This window comes from Pelobates fuscus, chromosome 13 (genome assembly GCF_036172605.1).
Source record: "Pelobates fuscus isolate aPelFus1 chromosome 13, aPelFus1.pri, whole genome shotgun sequence".
Lineage (NCBI taxonomy): Eukaryota > Metazoa > Chordata > Amphibia > Anura > Pelobatidae > Pelobates > Pelobates fuscus.
Genome location: NC_086329.1, coordinates 27,620,812 through 27,641,101, shown reverse-complemented (window position 1 = coordinate 27,641,101; position 20,290 = coordinate 27,620,812). Strand labels below are relative to the sequence as shown.

General features: G+C 41.5%; 1 protein-coding gene across 1 annotated transcript in view; it reads right to left on the bottom strand.

Moving 5' to 3' along the window:
- Window positions 1-20,290, bottom strand: part of FMN1 (formin 1) — a 130,990-nt gene that overhangs the window by 12,723 nt on the left and 97,977 nt on the right. The window contains exons 13-15 of the mRNA XM_063439910.1: window positions 19,030-19,122; window positions 5,509-5,560; window positions 3,977-4,126 (exon numbers count right to left, since the gene is read on the bottom strand). Of these exons, the coding sequence (XP_063295980.1) occupies window positions 3,977-4,126; window positions 5,509-5,560; window positions 19,030-19,122 (295 nt within the window). The remainder of the gene's footprint in view (window positions 1-3,976; window positions 4,127-5,508; window positions 5,561-19,029; window positions 19,123-20,290) is intronic.

Below are 20,290 nucleotides of genomic sequence, written 5' to 3'. Positions count from 1 at the left end.
AAAAGGTATGGGGTTATGCATTATGTTATATTTTAAGAATAAGTCATAAAGCTAAATTTAATACTGAAGATTGGGTCACCAAGCTAGTTTCTGTAATTCAGGATACTCTAAAGAAATGTTAAGAATCATTACTTTGATCTATTGTGTACTGACCATATATATTCTAAATCAGAAAATGTATAAAGTACCATACAGGACAGTAGTCATTTTAAGGCATCCTTGCATCATATATTTTTTCCATAGACATTCATGCCAACAAAAAATAAATGAAAAAATAAATAAAAAGGAATTATAATAAATTTACAGAAAAAAAAAAAAGATGCAGAAGAGGTTGATGCAATTTTTGTGGGCTAAAAAAAAAAAAAAAAAAGTTGCCTTAAAGTATTAACAAGAGTAAAAAATCAAAAAGCAAATTATTCATGCAAGTTCCCTGTCCCACCTGTACGTTGAATTGAGACAGCGGAACTGTCCCATATCACAGCACAATTTTGTACACCGGGGCTTCCTGCTCATTTTGCTAAAAATTTTAAATGGTTTGGCAAAAAGCTGGATGAATGCAGCTTGATTTGTTACTAATACTTTCCTATGTTTCCAAACATACTGAAATTTAAAGCAAAATACGGTTAGACACTAGTTGTGATCTATAGTAGTCTCCATTGCATAGGCAAAGTGATATTTCTCTTTCTCAACAATCAAAAATCAAGCTTAACCTGTTCATAAATGATGTTAGTGACAGTCCACAGTATCCTGACTGTGGGTGTACCCCTTGACTTACATGGGTAATCCCTTAAACCTAACAGAAAACACCAACCTCTTACCAATAACATGACATGCTAGTACAATATGGTAGTTAAAAGATCCCATGCCAAATTAATTGCCCAGGCTATACAGTGCTGTTACTAAATGAGTTGGCATTCCATTTTGTAAAATAATCTGTAAAGACCAGATTCACATAACAGCACAGTAATTACCAATCTATAAGGTCTTCAAACAATAAAATAAAAAAAACGACTGGCGCTATAATACAAAATACAGATTAAGGAAAGCGCGCACACTAAATTTTATAAGGCTACTTAAAGTCACCTATCTCAGCAAATAAATATGGGATTCAGTTCCACCATATGGCCATATCGTGTGAAACCCACCACTACTCCACAGTACCCCAATATCAGTGGGTCCTACACCAATTTAACATTGGAAACCAATTAAACAGTATTATAACAAACTGATAATGCAAATCTGTTACAGCATTATAGGCCTGCTCCAATCAGGGATCCCTTTTATGTTTTTTTTTTATGTTTAGAAGACATTAACTTAATCTTAGCATAATGCTTTTTGGAATTCCAAGTGCATCACTTGACAACATATTTACTACTGTATATCCTGAACAAATTAAATCAATCCTGTAAAACGTCTGTATGGATAAAAACTAACCCTTTGGCATCAAATGGAAAAGAAAAAAAACAAAACATTGGGACAAACAAATTAAGTACAGAATGTGTTTCTTTTTATTTTTTCTTCAGCTTGCTTTCCCCATCTAGTTTATATTCCTGTAAGGAATCATCTGGACGTTTCTGCATTAAGTGTGGTGCCACTTACAAAGCATCCCCTGCTCTCCTGCTGGAACGTTACATGTCTCCAAGGAGGCTACAGATTCAACTCCAAACTATTAAATGCATCTGGTTACTCTTTTCCCACCGCACTGCGTTACACTGTTTAAATCTCTTAATTGATTTATTCAAGTCAATAAAATAAATGCCACAGTGGCTCATGCTGCTCATTTTCCAGTTTTACTGAGGTAAGAGACTTTTGTACGACATTAAAGGGGTAAAGATTTGTAGGACGCAAGCCTTGATTTGTGTAGGAATCAACAAGCTTTTTATTAGACCAATATAAAGAAATACGTAATACACAGGTAGGTCAACAGAAATGCTGGCAATGGCCACCTAGGCTACGTGTGTACATTTGCCTCTGAAAAACAGTTTGTACATTATCACTGTATGTTTTAACATCCTTACACATTCCAAAGAATACATGCAAGGTCTTTCAGAAGTATACATTTATTTAATTTATCAGATGGCTTGGGAATTTATTTTGTGTTAGGGTGTTTTATTAGTATACATTTTCTTATTCAACAAAAGTAATGATGTTTTTTATATTTTTATTATTACAGCTTAACTATATATATATATATATATATATATATATATATATATATATATATATATATCAATTAAAAAAAAATACCAGCAATCTAGGTTTTCCAAAATCGCTGTTTATTTGCAGTCAATCCAGAATGGTCAACGTTTCAGCTCCCAGTCGGAGCTTTCATCAGGACACATAAAAAGTATCCTACATAATAACAGGCTTATATAGGACTATCATCCAGTAAGCACTCACCTAATCAGCTGTTTCTCGTTTCTCCTGATGCCCGGATTGACTGCAAATAAACAGTGATTATGGAAAGCCTAGAGTGCCGGTATATTTTTTAATTTATAATATTATTGTGACTTGGCCTCGGGTAATACCTTTTTTTGACAGTTGGAGTGCAGGAGTTCTAATTTTGATATATACACTAAAATGGTTAACCATCACATTTTACCATCACAGTTCTCCTGGAAAAAACATTATACAGTACATCTCCATTTCTACTTGTAAACTGGGATGTTTTGGGATTCACTTTTTAGGCTACAAAAGCCACTACAGCAATTTATTTAGTTCTGACTGGAATTTCTCAAGCGCCAACATATTCTGAATTGCCGTACAAATGGAGGGGTGAGGGGGAGGGGAGGTGAATAGATTATTGCCTAAATTAACAACTCACAAACGATCCCAAAGGATACTGTACCAGCTCGGTTTCAGTATTTTTAGTATTTGACAGTATATTTTGACATCAGCATTGCTTGTTAAAAAAGATGCAGATATGGGTACTCTGCTATTAGGCTATAAAAAGAGGTTGTGGCGCCCCATTGATAAACATGACACTATGCAAATATCTCTCGTTATTCCCTCTTGAGAACTTCAGAGTTGTAATTAACATGAAAAATGACATGTGCTTTATAGGTTTTAAGATTACTGTTAATCAGTATAACACATGTGATAGTACGTATCTTCTTCATGAATCTTTACCATGAAGCTGCACAAGGCTGACCATGTACAACAAAGAAAGAACAGATGTATATACTCTGCTCCTGTCATAGGAGAGACTCCGAGAGCGGAAAGGTGAGTTTGTTTTGACATGGGTTGTTATTCAGGACCACTGATCTCAGGGTTGTATACTGATGACAATGAAACAATGATATATCCAATAATGGACAGCAAAGACGTGGATATAGGACTGAAGGTACACAGGACAGAAGTATACTAAGCTTTGATATTAAGAAAGAGGAAAGAGGCAGATATGTTTTGGCAAGAATGTATTACTCAGAACAACCATTTCCAGAGTTGTACAGTGCTGACCACATAAAAGTGGGAAGTCTTAGCATTGACCAGAATGTGGCGGATATACTCCTTTACTATATTATTCTGAGAATACATGGAATACATACATCAATGGATTCAGCACTGATAAAACCACAGAGAAAAAGGCTATATGCAAAGAGTTGCTTGGGCTAATTCAAGCTGATTCCATGCAACTCAGACACCAAAAAAAAAAAAAAAAAAAAAGATAAGAGGGGGAAAAAAAGCAGCAGCAAAGGGCGGAGGAATCTGTTCCAAATTAGCAGAGGTCTCTTTCATTTTACTAGCAAGTAATTGGAAGCGGTAAAGAAAAGTGTAACTTATCGGATCTGGCGTGTTTATCTTTTCGTGAGGACAGACGGCCGCTGCCGGGTTCCCTCTGGAGCCCTGGGGGGGGAATCACCTTCCCTTGATGTCCATTTGATCCGAAAAGAAAACAAAGGCGCCTGTGGAATGAGTGAGTGTAATTTGGGCTTCCCAGATGCTGGGCAAGGAAGGGTCTTGATTGGAAACGTACCTTTCTGTTGAGAAGGTTTTGCTCTCTCGTTTCCATACGTCCTTGAAGTCACTGCAGAATTCGTACCACACCACGAAGAAGGAGTTGGGGCTAACTTCCTTTTCACCAGCCTTTGGCTTTGTTCCAAAATATTCAACTGTTTTATCAAAGCTGGGAATAGGAAGAGAAGCTGTCAGCAAACAAGGTCCCCTGGGGAGATGATATGTTTTCTAGCCCCCCCCGCTAACTCTCAAAAAAAGCTGCCTCTAGGTCTGAAGACAAGACAACAGTAATTACAAAAACATCCTACAATCAAACACACACCTCTGTAATAAAGGACATATGAAACCTTACCGTGAATTTTGCCTGATGTTTCCCCCCTTACTGAGCATGTCATATGCCTACTTAATGGGAATACAAGACTGCTGGGCACATAGTCTGTATTTTGTGTACCAATTACAAACCACTGAATAATAAAACAATTAAGCTAACTTGAACAACAGTGATTATTAAAAATAAATTTACTCTACTTTAGAAGACATGAGAATCGATAAATGGATGGAATGTTGAATACAGATGGGGCCTCTTATTGTTTTAGAAGGTTCTGCATAAAATTGCATCACATGTTGACATATAAATTAACAGCAAAAGGACCCAATTACGTCCTCTAATAGAATCTGGACCCCATGACAAGGATATATTCACAGTCATATTACTGGCAGGTCGGTAGCTTATTTTCTCCTTCCCTTTCTTTTTCTTTTTCTTTGAAATCTTTCATTTGCTTTGGGTCCTCCATTTAACCTTATTACTTGGCATCTGCAAAGAACACTAACACACTGTAAATGTAGTACTTCCCTTCTCTTTTCTACTCTGCTGTATCATGGAAAGGCATCAAGATAAGGAATGGGCTTAATAAATGATCTGATAAATTATAATTAATAGTAATTCAAATGTAAAATGATAAAATGCTGTTCACGCATAAAAAAATACTTAAATAGGTTAGTATGTTAAGTCAGAAACATAGACTGGTATACAATATCAGGATTTATCTCTGAAAACAAACACTGTCTTTGGAAGGCAATGCTGTATCTTATACGTTCACCTGTGCTGCGTTTGTGCAAGATTCTAACAAATAAATGATCCATATTTGTGAAAACAACATTACTCCACATATAGCATCAACATATCATTACTATAGGAGGTTGGTATTCCATTATATTACTAAGACTTAAAAACTACTCCTGAAACCATTAATAAACACAGGCCCAATTTGCTGTGATACACATAGGTTACATATTTAGCAAATGAGACCCATTTTTAATCTGGTAAATATATAAAGGAACTCTGAGTTTTCTCTGTAAAACAGGTTGTAATATGAAATCATTATAAAACATTTACATTAGTTACAATGACCAAACAGCCAGGCTTCTCTCTGTGATGATATTAGTGCTACTCGGGACCTTCTTCGGATGTCAGAAGCTGACCGTTAGCCTCTAATGTTTACTAAAGATTAGGGAATTCATTGTTGTTTTGATGGTAGCTTTGTCCTTTACCTGGTATTTGCTTTGTTCAAGTTATTTTCCTCTGTCTCGTGTTCTTCCCTGGCTGAAAAGAAAAAAACAGTCTAATCATCATTAAGCCTTTACCATGAAGCCCATAACCGGAAGAAGAAAAAAAAAAAGACAAGACCTAGGGCTTATGGGAAAATGATAAAGGTTTGAATTCCATAGTTGAAGGTCACTTTCACACTCGTAAATTGCTGGTACACAAGATGTCACCGTAAATTCTCTACAGATTAAATATTTTGGGCAATGGCGGGAAGGAGTGGGCGTTGTGAGCTATAGGCCACACAGTGTGAACAATTCAGTGGAATTTACAGTACTACATGATAGTTTCAGAATACAGCTTTGAATATCATTTCAGATCCGCAGTAAAATCTTTAAGAAGCTTGGGATATATTCACTAAGCAACTTTTTTTGTACACAGTACATGAGCCCATTGCTACCCCAGCAATTAATCCTATTATATGTCTTGTAAAGATTATGTTCCATGTAGTCCTATATTTTTTACTCACTGTCCCTGAGGCATGTCTCCACAGTGTAATAACTAATAACAAAAATAAATTATTATACGACAGGTAGTAAAGTATAATGTCACTATTATTAACACAACAGGGGGCCCGAGGACGTAACACATGACCGTCTAGGCTCAACATGCTTCATGTCTGTACAATGCCTTTTCAAGAGTCCTCGTTCAGCCATGACAGACATGTGTTAAGTTTTGTGGCCTCTATCCTCGGGTTAGTAATAGCGGCAATATACTTTACTACCGGTCATATTTTAATTTACTTCATTATTATTACAAAACATATATAACAAAGCTATATATATATTTTTACTTTTTGTATCAATTGCGTTTTGAGGTCTCAGAGTTTTAGAACACAGACTGATCTTCCACTATTTTACCTTCCTAGGTATCAATGCATAATGCATCTGTCACACTGTCTATCAAATTCTGAGATAGCCTATTCAATATATATTCAAAAGTGGGGCTGGTAAGAATGGATTGCAATTCTTCTCCAAGCCAAGTCATTCTGTTTTATTGCGCACAGTATTTAATAGAAAAAATTCTTTGTAATCTGGGCAATAAGCAGTTTTTCCAAAGCCCAACATGCAGTGATCTATCCTCCCCTTCATTAAAAGGCTTGATCTTCATAGCAGACACTCTCGGAGATTAATTTTCTGTAGATTTATATGCATCTTTTTTGCTAATGACAGACGTTATTTTTATTAGCGATATGAAGAGTTCAAGAAACAGAATGGCAGAAGATTCCAAAAATGCTTTGCAAAGAGGTCAAGGATAGCCATTTTGCAAAAATGTAACAAACAGGACAAAAACATCACAAATACCAAGTACATTCATGTTTTACTGCATACAACGTTATCAAATTCTCATTCAGGATTCCACACTCCTCTACCTTTAAATTAATATTTTTATTAACATGGGAAGATTTCACAAGTACAACAGGAGTTTGCAGATAAATGCTTCTTATTTGGAGATGATTTTTAGGGTTTCTGAATTAAAAGTAAATGACTGTCCTATCATTTATACATTTAATTAAAAAAAAATAAAAATAATAAATAAATAAAACCCTGAAGAAAAAAAATATATATAAAAAAGTAAAATGTTCCCCCCTATCCAAAAAATAAAATAAAAATACACAGTGCAATTTGCTTGGCATATTTGATAACTCCTACTGCCAGTGGCGTTCATACAGGGGTCGAAGCTGCAACCGGGCCCATCACTCCAAGGGGGCCGGCCACCCTGCGGACCCCTGCGACCGGGTGCCCGCCGCCATGTATTGCGGCCCCGACCTATGCGGTAAAACCACCAGGGGCACATGTGAAGGGGCCCATCGGATGGCCCATGCCGTTAGGGCCACCCGATGGCTATAGATTTCCAGGGGGCCCGGTCACTGCTGCGGCGCTGTAACGAGTATATACCCCTACACGCAGGATCCAGCCCTAACAGATGACAGTACAGAGGAGAGATACGTCTACCGGACCTTAGAGTGGCCGGACTCGACGTAATAGGATAAGACAGAGTCAGGAACGATCCGAGGTCAAGGGCACAAAGAGACAGCGTAAACGAAAACTAGCCGGGGACTGGTACACAGGAATCAGCAAGCCGGCAAACAGTACAGAATAGGATAAAGCGAAAACGAAGTCAGAATACAAAGCCAAGGTCAAATACGGAGAAACACAACTGAACACAACAAGCACTAAAGGGAACTGTAGCAGAAACCACGATAGGGCAAGGAACTAAGGGAAAAGGGTAAGTATAAGTAGCCTTCAAACTAATGTGATTGGCTCCTGTCACTTCCACTCCCCCAACAGGTAAGTGTATGGGGTGATTGGCATGACAGGAGCCAATGGGAGCCTTTTTGCAATTTAGGCTCCCACTGTCTCTTTAAGAGCGCGCCCGAGATTCGCGGCGCGCTCTTAGCTGCAGGCGGGACACGTGACCGCTTCTCGCGGTCACTGCCCGCCTTCCTGTCAGAACAGTCGGACGAGCCGCGCGCGGCTCGTGCAGCCGCAGGACCGCGCGCGGCTTGAAGAGAGGACCGCGTCCGGCCCCCGGATAAGGTAAGTACCGCTACAGTACCCCCCCCTGAGGACACGCCCTCCGGGCGGGCAGGACCAGGCCTGGCAGGAAAACGCGAATGGAAAGAACGTACAAGGCGGGGAGCATGAACAGCATCCGCAGAAATCCAACTGCGCTCCTCAGGCCCATAACCCTTCCAATGTACCAAGTACTGAAGCCGACCCCTAAGAAAACGAGAGTCAATAACAGCAGATACTTCGAACTCCTCATGACCCTCCACAGAGACAGGAGGGGGAGGGGGAGTATGCCGGGTATAGCGGTTGTGTACGTAAGGCTTCAACAAAGAGGTGTGAAATACATTGGGTATACGCAGATTCTTAGGCAGACCCAAGGCATAAGAAACGGGATTAACCTTATGTATAATGCGATAAGGACCAATGAAGCGGGGAGCCAATTTCATAGAAGGCACCCGGAGGCGAATATTCCGTGTGGAAAGCAAAACCCTGTCCCCCACAACATAGGAAGGAGCCGCTCTGCGATGCTTGTCAGCCTGAGCCTTCTGGCGGGCAGCAGAGTCCACCAAAGAACGCTGAACCTGCTCCCAAGTATTACGCAAACCAGCCAAATGCTCATCCAGAACTGGCATGCCCTGAGAGGAGAATGCAGCCGGAAGAACAACGGGATGCTGGCCATAGACAACGTAAAAAGGGCTTTTGCCGGAAGAATCATGAGTGGCATTATTCCGAGCAAATTCAGCCCAAGGAAGCAGGTCAGACCAATTGTCCTGATGGTGAGACACAAAACAACGGAGGTACTGCTCTAGAGACTGGTTGGCACGTTCAGCAGCTCCATTAGACTGGGGATGGTAAGCGGAAGAAAATGAGAGGGAAATACCCATCTCCGAACAAAAGGCTTTCCAGAACCTGGAAATAAATTGGCTACCCCTATCGGATACAATAGATAAGGGAATACCATGTAATCGAAACACTTCTCTAGCGAAGATAAGAGCCAATTCCTTGGAAGTGGGCAACTTGCGAAGAGACACAAAGTGAGCCATTTTGGAAAACCGATCTACTATCATTAGGATGACTGTGTTACCATTCGAAGGGGGTAATTCAACAATAAAATCCATTGATAGATTAGACCAAGGTCTCTCGGGAACGGGCAACGGATGCAACAGCCCACAAGGAACTCTACGAGAGGTTTTCATACATGCACAAGTAGTACAAGCACTTATATAGTCAGTAACATCCTTACGTAAGGTATCCCACCAGAAATACCGAGAAACGGCTGACACTGTTTTGGAAATACCAGGATGTCCAGCAGTCTTAGTATCGTGATAAAGTGACAGAATATCCCGTCTCTCGGGAATGTCAACGAACAATTTATCATTAGGCCTCTCGCTGGGTGCCATGCCTTGTTTCGCTTGTATGGCCTGCAAGAGGGACGAGGAAATAGACAATATAGTAGTTGCTATTATCCTGTCTGGGGGAATGACAGGAGTGACATCAATCTCCTGTTTGTCAATAGTCTCGAATTGTCTGGACAGAGCGTCCGCTTTAGTGTTCCGGTCACCTGGCCTATAGGTGATTATATAATTAAAATGAGACAAGAACAGTGACCACCTAGCCTGCCTTGAAGACAATCTTTTAGCTTCGCTAAGGTAGGATAGGTTCTTATGATCTGTAAATATGAGAATAGGATCCTTAGTTCCTTCTAGCAAATGTCTCCATTCTTTGAGTGCTAAAATGATAGCAAGGAGTTCGCGATTACCCACATCATAATTCCTCTCTGCCTTGGACATTTGTTTAGAAAAGAAGCCACAAGGATGCAATGGCTTGTCAGGAGACTCTCTTTGGGATAAGACAGCACCTACCCCTATATCGGAAGCATCAACCTCAAGTATATATGGCAATGAGGGGACAGGATGCTGTAAAATAGGGGCAGAGGCGAACGTAGTCTTAAGAAAGTCAAAAGCCTGAAGTGCCTCAGTAGACCAGACACGTGTATTGTCATCCTTTTTAGTCATACGAGTTATAGGCGCTACTATAGACGAAAAACCTTTGATAAAACGTCTATAATAATTAGAGAACCCCAGAAAACGCTGGATGGCTTTCAGACCTTGCGGCAGAGGCCATTCTATGACTGCAGCGAGCTTCTGGGGATCCATCCGAAAACCCTCGGCGGAAATCAAATACCCTAAAAACTGGACCTCGGACTGGTCGAATAGACATTTTTCTAATTTGCAATAAAGACCATTAGCAAGAAGGGTCTTCAGAACTGTTGTAACATGTCTGTGATGAGCGTGAATGTCTGTAGAATATATTAAAATGTCATCCAAGTACACAATAACAAATGAGTGAATAAAATCCCTTAAGACATCATTAATAAATTCTTGGAACACTGCTGGGGCATTGCAAAGCCCAAATGGCATGACGGTATACTCATAATGACCTGACCGAGTGTTAAAGGCTGTCTTCCATTCGTGGTCCTTTTTAATACGTATCAAATTGTATGCTCCTCTAAGATCTAATTTGGTGAATACCGTAGCATGTTTGAGCCTGTCAAACAATTCTGTTATTAGAGGTATAGGGTAAGCATTTTTTTTTTTTTTTTTTTTTTTTAAATTCTTTATTTTATCGTGCATAAATGGTACACAAGTACCTATTCTGCCACAACAGCAGGAATAGGTTATAAACAGGCATACATTTGTGTGACAGAGAGTTATTAATGATTATACAGCACTTTTTTATGTGTATTTACTGCGTTTGATAGGGCATGTCAGAGGTTAAATGAGAGCTTCCTAAGGTGTACAGGACATGTCAATGCTCATGAGTTGAGTCAAGCTTGAGATTGAGGCTGGATTTGTGGTTCTGGGGTTATATGTGCAGAGAAGATGCTTTGGTTGTCATTAGGTGACATTATTATCTCAGAACCGTGTGTTTATCGAACATTACTATATGGTTCCTATTACTGGGATTAAATCCGTTATGGGATGTTGCCAAGCTGTGTCACTTGTTGATCCTGTGTCTGTTTACCATCCCTACGGTTGCATTTCCATCTCAGTGTGGTGTTCAGTGCTAGGTATGTGCTGCTTGTTACCCCTGACCAAGGGGGTTAGCGGGGGGGGGGTCGTCTCGTCTATTGGGTGTGTGCGTGTTGGCACGGTGGTAGGTGCTTATGGCGGGGTCATGGACCTTTGAGGGGGGTCCCTACGTGTCTGGTAGGTGTAAGTAGGAAACCCTTTCGTTGTGCCAGGATTTGAGCTGCGCTATACTGTGCAGCTTGGGAACTGATAAGCTGGGGTATAAACAATCTCATCTCAAGTATAGATATAAGTGTCTGTCGCTCGGTCTCTAATTTGAGATGAACAGATAAACAGGTAACAAAACAAAAAAAATAAAAAATAATAATAAAATAATAATAATAAAAAAAAACAAACATTCTTATCGTTAGTGTCCGAAGAGCCCGGTTATACAAAGTCTCTGTGCAGTGTCCATGGGGCTGTTTCTTTTAGCTGCATTCATGTGGACTGGTGGTGTGCCGGGGCAGCGCGCGGGGTAAAGGGGGCGCTGTTCTCTGGGTCCCAGGTTCCCTCTGTGGTTTGTGCGTCCGCCGCTTTCAGCCCTAGAGTTTCAAGGAAGGTCGGGGCTTCTGCGAGAGAGGTAAGTGTATGGGTAGTCCCGTTGTGCGTGGTCATCAGCGATCCTGGTGCTGCCCACCTGTAGCTCATGTTGGCTGCTCGCAGTTGTTGGGTCACTGGGTGGAGTGATCGGCGCCATTGAAGGGTGGCCCTCGTTAAATCTTGGTAAAAGGTTAAGTTGGAGTTTTCGAACGATAGTGGGGTCTTGTCCCTCAGTGCCGCCATTATCTGTCCCTTGTCTTGTGAGGATATACAGCGTAGGATAACGTCGCGTGCTGTTTGTGCGGGAGCTCTTAGGGGGCCTGCGACCCGGTATATTCCATCGGTTATTAGTTTTCTTGCCGTCGCTGGAGGTAGTATTGTTGCCAGTAGCCTTCTTATGTAATGTGGCAGCTCTTCTGATGTGACACTTGTTGGAATGCCACGGATTTTAATATTATTCCGTCTATGGCTGTTCTCTAGGGCATTCAGGTGTAAGGTCAGGTTGTGTTGGGACTTTTGGAGCTGTTGCACCGAGGTCTGTACGTTTGTTAAATTTGTTGTGACTTCTGTCATGTCAGCCTCTGTGGCACGCACTCGGTCGTTAGTCTTTTGTAAGTCAGCTCTGAGTCCTGCGAGCTCCTTAGCTAGCATTTTGTGGAATTCATGCAGGAGTACCTGTAAGTCGTGTTTGGTCGCTGGTGGTGATCCCTCTGGGGGGGCTGGCGGTATGGTACTGAAGTCGGAGCTCCCTGGATGGTCAGCATGGTCCATTTGTGTGGTCGCCGTCTGGCTTTCTTCTGGGGCTGGCTTGGGCCTAGCGGGCCGTTGCAGCATAGCCCCTATGTCTCTCCCTTCTGTCTGGGTGCCGGTTTTCTGGGAACGTCTTCCCATGGCAGGCATGTGATCCACCAGACTGGGATGGGGTTCGGTAGATAGGGTGGGTACAAGGCCTTGGTAAACTCCTCCGAGGAGCGCCGTCAGGTCGGGCAGTGGATGCGTGGAGTAGGCCCCGGCCCTCCGTTGCGGCTGTGTCTTTTTAAAAAAAAAGGGCATCTATCGATGCAGCTCGGTGTCCCCAATCAGGGTATGGGTCTAGGGTGGTGGTATCTGTGGTGATGCTCAGGATTAAGGCGAGATACAGAAGATTGGATCCGGAGCTGTCAGCAATGGCGTCTGATCAGCTCGGTGGTTAGCTCCGCCCCCAGGGTAAGCATTTTTGATGGTGATCTTGTTAAGACCTCTATAATCAATGCAAGGTCTTAAATCACCTTCTTTCTTTGATACAAAGAAGAACCCCGCTCCAGCCGGAGAAGAGGATCTTCTAATAAATCCCTTGTCTAATGACTCTTTAATGTACTCCTCCATGACACGGTTTTCTTGAACCGATAGAGGGTACACCCTGCCCTTAGGAGGTATAGTACCAGGCAACAAATCAATAGCACAATCGTAGGGTCTGTGAGGCGGTAATTTGTCAGCCTCTCTTTTATCAAAGACAGTCTTTAAAGTTAAATACTGAGAGGGTATAGTCGTAGATAAAGGAGGAACAGTAGGAACGTTAATAGAATTCACAGGCGTGACTTCAATAGTACATGACTCATGGCAGGCTTCACTCCATGATTTTATCTGCCCTGTCTCCCAGTCAAAAATGGGATTGTGGGCACGTAACCATGGATACCCTAACACCAACTGTGAAGAGGGAGAGGTGATGACCTGGAACCGAATGGTTTCATAGTGTAGAACCCCTGTGTACATGTGTAGCGGTGCAGTCTCGTGAGTAACAACAGGAGATATCAATGGTCTACCATCTATGGCCTCAACGGCCAAGGGTATCTCCTTCTCTCTGATGGGAATATTGTTTCTCTTTACAAAACCAGAGTCTATAAAGTTCTCGGCTGCCCCAGAATCAACCAGGGCGTCTATGTTTTCAACTATACAACTCTCTCCCATATGTAAAGAAACAGGGAGAAGCAGTCGGTTAGGAGGCAAAGTAGGAGACTTAGAAATCACACCCAAGGCCAGTCCCCTATAAGGTCTTAGGTGCGAGAGTTTTCCGGGAGCAGAGGACACTCCTTTACCATATGGTCTCTCTTACCACAATATAGGCAGAGTCCCTCCCTTCTCCTATGTAATTTCTCAGTATCTGAGAGTTTGGCAACCCCTAATTGCATAGGTTCCTCTTCAGGTACTTTAACACTCTCCGGTATATTAACTCTGGGTTGAATAGGTGTAACAAAACGTCTATTCCTGTTCTTAGTATAGAGCCTGTCACGAATCCTATTATCTATATCGATGAGGTAGTCAATAAGGTCCTCTAAGGCAATAGGAAGCTCCTTAGCTGCTACCTCATCCAATATAGAGTCTGATAAACCTTCCATGAAGGCCGTAGTTAACCCATTATTGGTCCAATCGACCTGTGAGGCAAGGGTACGAAACTGTATAGCGTAATCAGCCACAGACCTAGAACCCTGTTTAACCCTCATTAATGCTCTAGCGGCATTCTTAGACCTTTTCATAGTATCAAAAGTTCTGCGAAAAGCTGTTAGGAAACTGTGAAAGTTATGCACCATAGGTCCATTAGCCTCCCAAATAGGGTTTGCCCATTCAAGTGCTTTGTCGGTAAGTTGGTGCATAAAGAACCCAACTTTAGACCTCTCTGTGGGAAATGAACGTGGATACATTTCAAAATGAAACTCTATTTGGTTAATGAACCCTCTGCATGTCTTAGAATCCCCTCCATACCTAGGAGGAGGCGTTAAATGTGCTGTAGCGTTAGGCATAGTCGATACTTCAGGAAGCAGGGGTGCAGGAGGGTTAGGTGCGGTTGCTGGAATGGTTCTAGTTAAGAGCGTCTGGAGAGCCTGAGCTATTTGATCCATACGGTGATCCTGCTCTACAAATCTAGCCTCATGGGTCGCCATCTGTTGAGCTAAATCTGCGGGGTCCATGGCCCTATCGTAATGTAACGAGTATATACCCCTACACGCAGGATCCAGCCCTAACAGATGACAGTACAGAGGAGAGATACGTCTACCGGACCTTAGAGTGGCCGGACTCGACGTAATAGGATAAGACAGAGTCAGGAACGATCCGAGGTCAAGGGCACAAAGAGACAGCGTAAACGAAAACTAGCCGGGGACTGGTACACAGGAATCAGCAAGCCGGCAAACAGTACAGAATAGGATAAAGCGAAAACGAAGTCAGAATACAAAGCCAAGGTCAAATACGGAGAAACACAACTGAACACAACAAGCACTAAAGGGAACTGTAGCAGAAACCACGATAGGGCAAGGAACTAAGGGAAAAGGGTAAGTATAAGTAGCCTTCAAACTAATGTGATTGGCTCCTGTCACTTCCACTCCCCCAACAGGTAAGTGTATGGGGTGATTGGCATGACAGGAGCCAATGGGAGCCTTTTTGCAATTTAGGCTCCCACTGTCTCTTTAAGAGCGCGCCCGAGATTCGCGGCGCGCTCTTAGCTGCAGGCGGGACACGTGACCGCTTCTCGCGGTCACTGCCCGCCTTCCTGTCAGAACAGTCGGACGAGCCGCGCGCGGCTCGTGCAGCCGCAGGACCGCGCGCGGCTTGAAGAGAGGACCGCGTCCGGCCCCCGGATAAGGTAAGTACCGCTACAGGCGCATTAACAGCACGACCAGGCCCCCTTTGATGATATCACAGCTGGGAGGAAGTGACTGCCTCGGTCACTCCTCCCAGCTATCAGACAGAGCCGCGTGGGAGGAAGAGAGGAGGGAGTCAGAGTGGGAACTCTGACTCCCACTAGGCTGAGCCTTCACTGGACCCCAGGAAAGTCACCCTCCTGCATCTAAAAGGTGGGAAACAGGAGGGTGACTAAAATATTTTGTGTTTGTATGTATGTGTGTGTGTCTGTATGACTATTTCTCGGTCTGTGTGTGTGCATGTGTGTCTGTGTGTGTGCATGTATGTATGTATGTATGTGTATCTGTATATGTGTGTGTTTGCATGTATGTGTGCTTGTATGTATGTCTGTATATATGTGTCTCTGTGTGTGTATGTCTGTATGTATGTGTGTATGTACAGTGGCGTATATACAGGGGTCGCAGACCCCTGCGACCAGATGCCCACCGCCATTGGTTGCAGCCCGGCCCCCGTGGTATAACCATGAGGGGGGCCCACGGATCAGTTTTCACGCCGGGGCCCCATGGATCGTGTGTACCCCATTGCCTACTGCATATAGTCACCTTCTTCTTTAAATTGCTCAGTCACTTTACAGCTGAGATCTGAGACATTCATGTTGTGGCTATTAGAAAAGTAGTGAAGCTTCAAACTGCAGGACTGAGGCTGCGACTCTGAGGACTGAGCCGATTTGAATCCCTTTTATTCTGCAATTATTACTAGTTCTGTAATAATAGTATCACCTCACTCACTGCAAGCCACTAAAGATCCTGTGTCAGTTTAAAAGACATAAAAGCGCAGATTTTTGGACTCAAGCCACGCGTATTCCAAATATCCCATGATGATTAACTTTGGCACCCCGGGTGTTTGGGAATTCTAGTGGTATATCCTGGACCTATACCATTCCAATCTGGGACGACAATTCTCTGCACCAAGGCATTTTCTGAGTTGTCACAGTGACCTGGAACCTGGAACCTTGGATTTGTTGAGCCCTAAACTATACATGCAATAAGCACTAAAGGTCTACCTTTAAACGCTCTTAAATTTTTCACACCTGCGCAACACAGTTCATGTTGTCAGAAGCTCAGGTATGGCTTGGAATGTACGTAAGGCTATCCCAAAGAACAAACAAGGATAAGGTTTCATAATGACCAGACTAGATGGGACAATTTGATCTTATCAGCCGTCGTGGTAGCCTAAGTTTCTATATTTAGCCCTAGCTGCTATGAGGTCATGTCTCCACCCTTGTGTTTGTGCCAGCTGAAATATCGACTGCATGTTCTTGCTTTGGTTTATAGACTCAGAATTGTCTAAAGTAACAATTTCATTGTTTTCCAAGGGTTTGCACACGCCAGCTTCCATGTGTCTGGCACACATTACAAAAATAATACACTGTTTTTCTGAATACTGAAATTAAACTTATAAAGGCACAGAGGTCGATTTTATAAGTGAAGAATGGTAGCTTATCATGAACCTTTGGTTGCAATAGACAACTCATTCTTTCAATAACATTAGCACTACAATCTGGCTGCCATTTGCTTGGCTTTTAAAATCAGATTATTCTTTATATACACTGTTAATATTATTTTTAGTATTATATAGCACCAACATATTGTACAGCACTTTCCAATTATAGAATGGGGATTTTTGGACAAGGAAGACTTACCTCTCCTGTCAGCTCCCTCCTCCTCCGCGCCGGACCGTTCAGCACCTCTGTCAGCTCCCAGTGTAAGTCTCGCGAGAGCCGCGGGGTCATAGTGCGGCCGCGAGACTTACACTGTGAGCTGACAGAGGTGCTGAAGGGAGCGGCGCGGAGGAGGAGGGAGCTGACAGGAGCTGCAGGAGAGGTAAGTAAACTCTCTGCCAGCCCCCCTCCTACACAGCCCATCCACTGGACCACCAGGGAGTGAGAGCCCCCCTCCCTGCCATGTATCAAGCAGGGAGGGGGGGGGGCGAAAAAAAATACATAATAATAAAATATAAAAAATAATAATAATTAAAAAAAATAACAATATAACAAAAAAATTAAAATAATTAATAAAATAAATAATAATATAACAAAAAAATGATTAAAATAATAATTAAAAATAACAATAATAAAAATGCCCTCCCCCCACCAACACATACACAAACACACACTGCATCACACACACTGCACTTATACACACACACTGCACTCATACACGCGCACTGCACTCATACACGCGCACTGCACTCATACACGCACACACTGTACTCATACACGCACACACTGCACTCATACACGCACACACTGCACTCATACACGCACACACTGCACTCATACACGCACACACTGCACTCATACGCACACACTGTAAATAAATATTCAATTAATATAATTTTTTTAGGATCTAATTTTATTTAGAAATTTACCAGTAGCTGCTGCATTTCCCACCCTAGTCTTTTACTCGAGTCAATAAGTTTTCCCAGTTTTTTGGGGTAAAATTAGGGGCCTCGGCTTATATTCGGGTCGGCTTATACTCGAGTATATACGGTATGTTGGAATCCAACTAACAAATGTATTTCTTCATCATGCAATCATTGTGATGAGAACTAAACACCACAGCACGCATTCTGTTTTACAATAGGTTGCAAAGTTGCCAAAATATGTTGTAACAATATGATCTTAATAAATATTTTTTCTTAAAGGGGCAGTACACTAAACATTTTTCAGCCTTTGTATCAGTAAAGTGAATCATGATTTGTGCCACTGCTCATGTTTTTTTTTTTGTTAATCAATATATTATTGAGGCATGTTATGACAAATAATGGAATCCAAAATATGACAGACATATGGTTAGAGAACAGGTCACAGATAATCATGAACATTATGACAGCAGAGAGGGAGTTGAAGAATACATATCAGCTGTATACTTTCAACGTTAAAAAAAAAAAAAAAAATCATGCAGGCTTCGTGTACAAATGTTCCATTCAATATTGAAAAATAGGTATATAAAAGAAAAAAAACTAAAACATGCAAGCGACACTGGAATCCTGGGCGCCATTCAAAGGAAAAAAATTAATGTGTCATCAATTAATGCCTCTTTTTATATTATTTAAAAGTCAAGGTAATTACTGTAGAGATAATCCCCAAATTAAGGTAGTAGCCAAACTGCAGTTTTAGGCATCAATCGGCAGCTAAAATCTTCCGGAGACCGATTGCATCTGGTGAGTAGCAATATCGGTCAGCCAGATACCAGTTATTTGCCAAAAACTCTGTCACTGCATCGGAGCTGCTCAAGATGGCGTCCAGCTAACACCGCTGTCAAGCTCTGCCCCCTGCTCATGGATTTTGAATATAGACCAGTTCTACTCCTGTGTCCTCTCATGTCCATGATTTACTGAATGTTGTAATATATGTACATTCACACAAGTCCTTGTTCATCGCAGGTTTTCAGTGTAGACGCACAGCCACAGTTATGGGACTTGCTTTACTATTTAGCCATACATGTTTACCTAATTAACGTGGTTCCCTGAGTATATATTATTTGGATTTATAACATGAGAACAAAGTTTGCATCATAAACATTTCTATTAGGAGTGTATATTTGGTGTTACAAATAATTAACCCATAGCTTAAGCCTTCCTTTTGCTGTCACTCAGATCCAGTTTTGGTATTTTATGACCAGCGTTAAAATGATCTGCTTATAATGATGTTAAGGGCCACACATACCTTTTTGGATAAATGCTGCCATTCGGTCTTTAAAAGGCTGCAGATGGCACTCAGGAGAGTCTTTTTCTACAACGGCTGCTTTTTTTTCACACACTGCAAAACACAAGTAACAAACACTTAAACACAAAGAGTTACAAGAACACACTCAAAAGAGTCACAATTAGATTTAAGTAGGGGCTACAAGACCACGTCAAATATATTGTGAAATGCAACACTATCTTTTAATATAATACTATAATACTATACTATAATATGATACTTCAGCAAGTTTTAAAAGGAAATGGGTTCTTTGTTAAGTGCAGCAACACCGTCCGACTGACTCGCTGTCACATTCAAAACACTGTCTGACCCAAGATGCATGTGTATGGCCAAGGAGTTACGGTAGTATTTTTTTTTTTTTTTTTTACATATACTTCCTTTCAACAAGTTTTGATACTAAAAGATAGTGTTGAGGTGACAGTCGTCCTTTATCTACGCTTTTAAATTTAAAGAAATTCCATGGATTATGCATCCTCTCCTAGGCAATTATTTCCTGTTATGTTCATGAAAGACCGGCTATATTTTCAAGATGACAACGGATAATATTATATATATTTTCATCCAATCTAAAAGGCGCTTTTACTCTACCGAAACGCTGTAGAGCTACCAACATGTCCGCGAAAGAGCAACGGCTAGTGGATCCAAGTTGACTCTCACCACAAACGAGCTGGGGTTATAGGACTTAATTCCAATGGCATAGCCTTCTTGTTTGTTTTTTTTCTTATATTGTTTATTGCTGTGAGGTATTAATATAGTGATTAATGATAACTATGCAATGTTCTCATCTTTTCATTCCTCCACAAATTAAATGTTCATATGTTTGCATTGTGTGTGAATTAATGTGTAAGGAACATCTCACACTAGCACAGGCACTTTGTTTTTTTTTGTGGTTTTTTTGATGTGCGCAACACATTGTTTAATTAATAGAAAGATTTTACAACATGGAAAAATAGCATTCAGAAATTGGGATTATGCCGGTAATGGAATTATAAAATGACATTAAAATACGCACTTCATGATCAATGACTGAAAGTGCATGTTGTGTTAGCTCACTCTTATACACTGTTGTTATAACCAAACCCCAAATCAGGCCAAATATGTGTGCAGTTGAGATTTTTCAAGCCTTTGATCTCTGAGTCTCTAACATACTCTGCAAAGCATGAACAGAAAGTTTAAACTGTTTATTTTATGTCCCAACTCTAAACAGCAATCTCTAATCTTG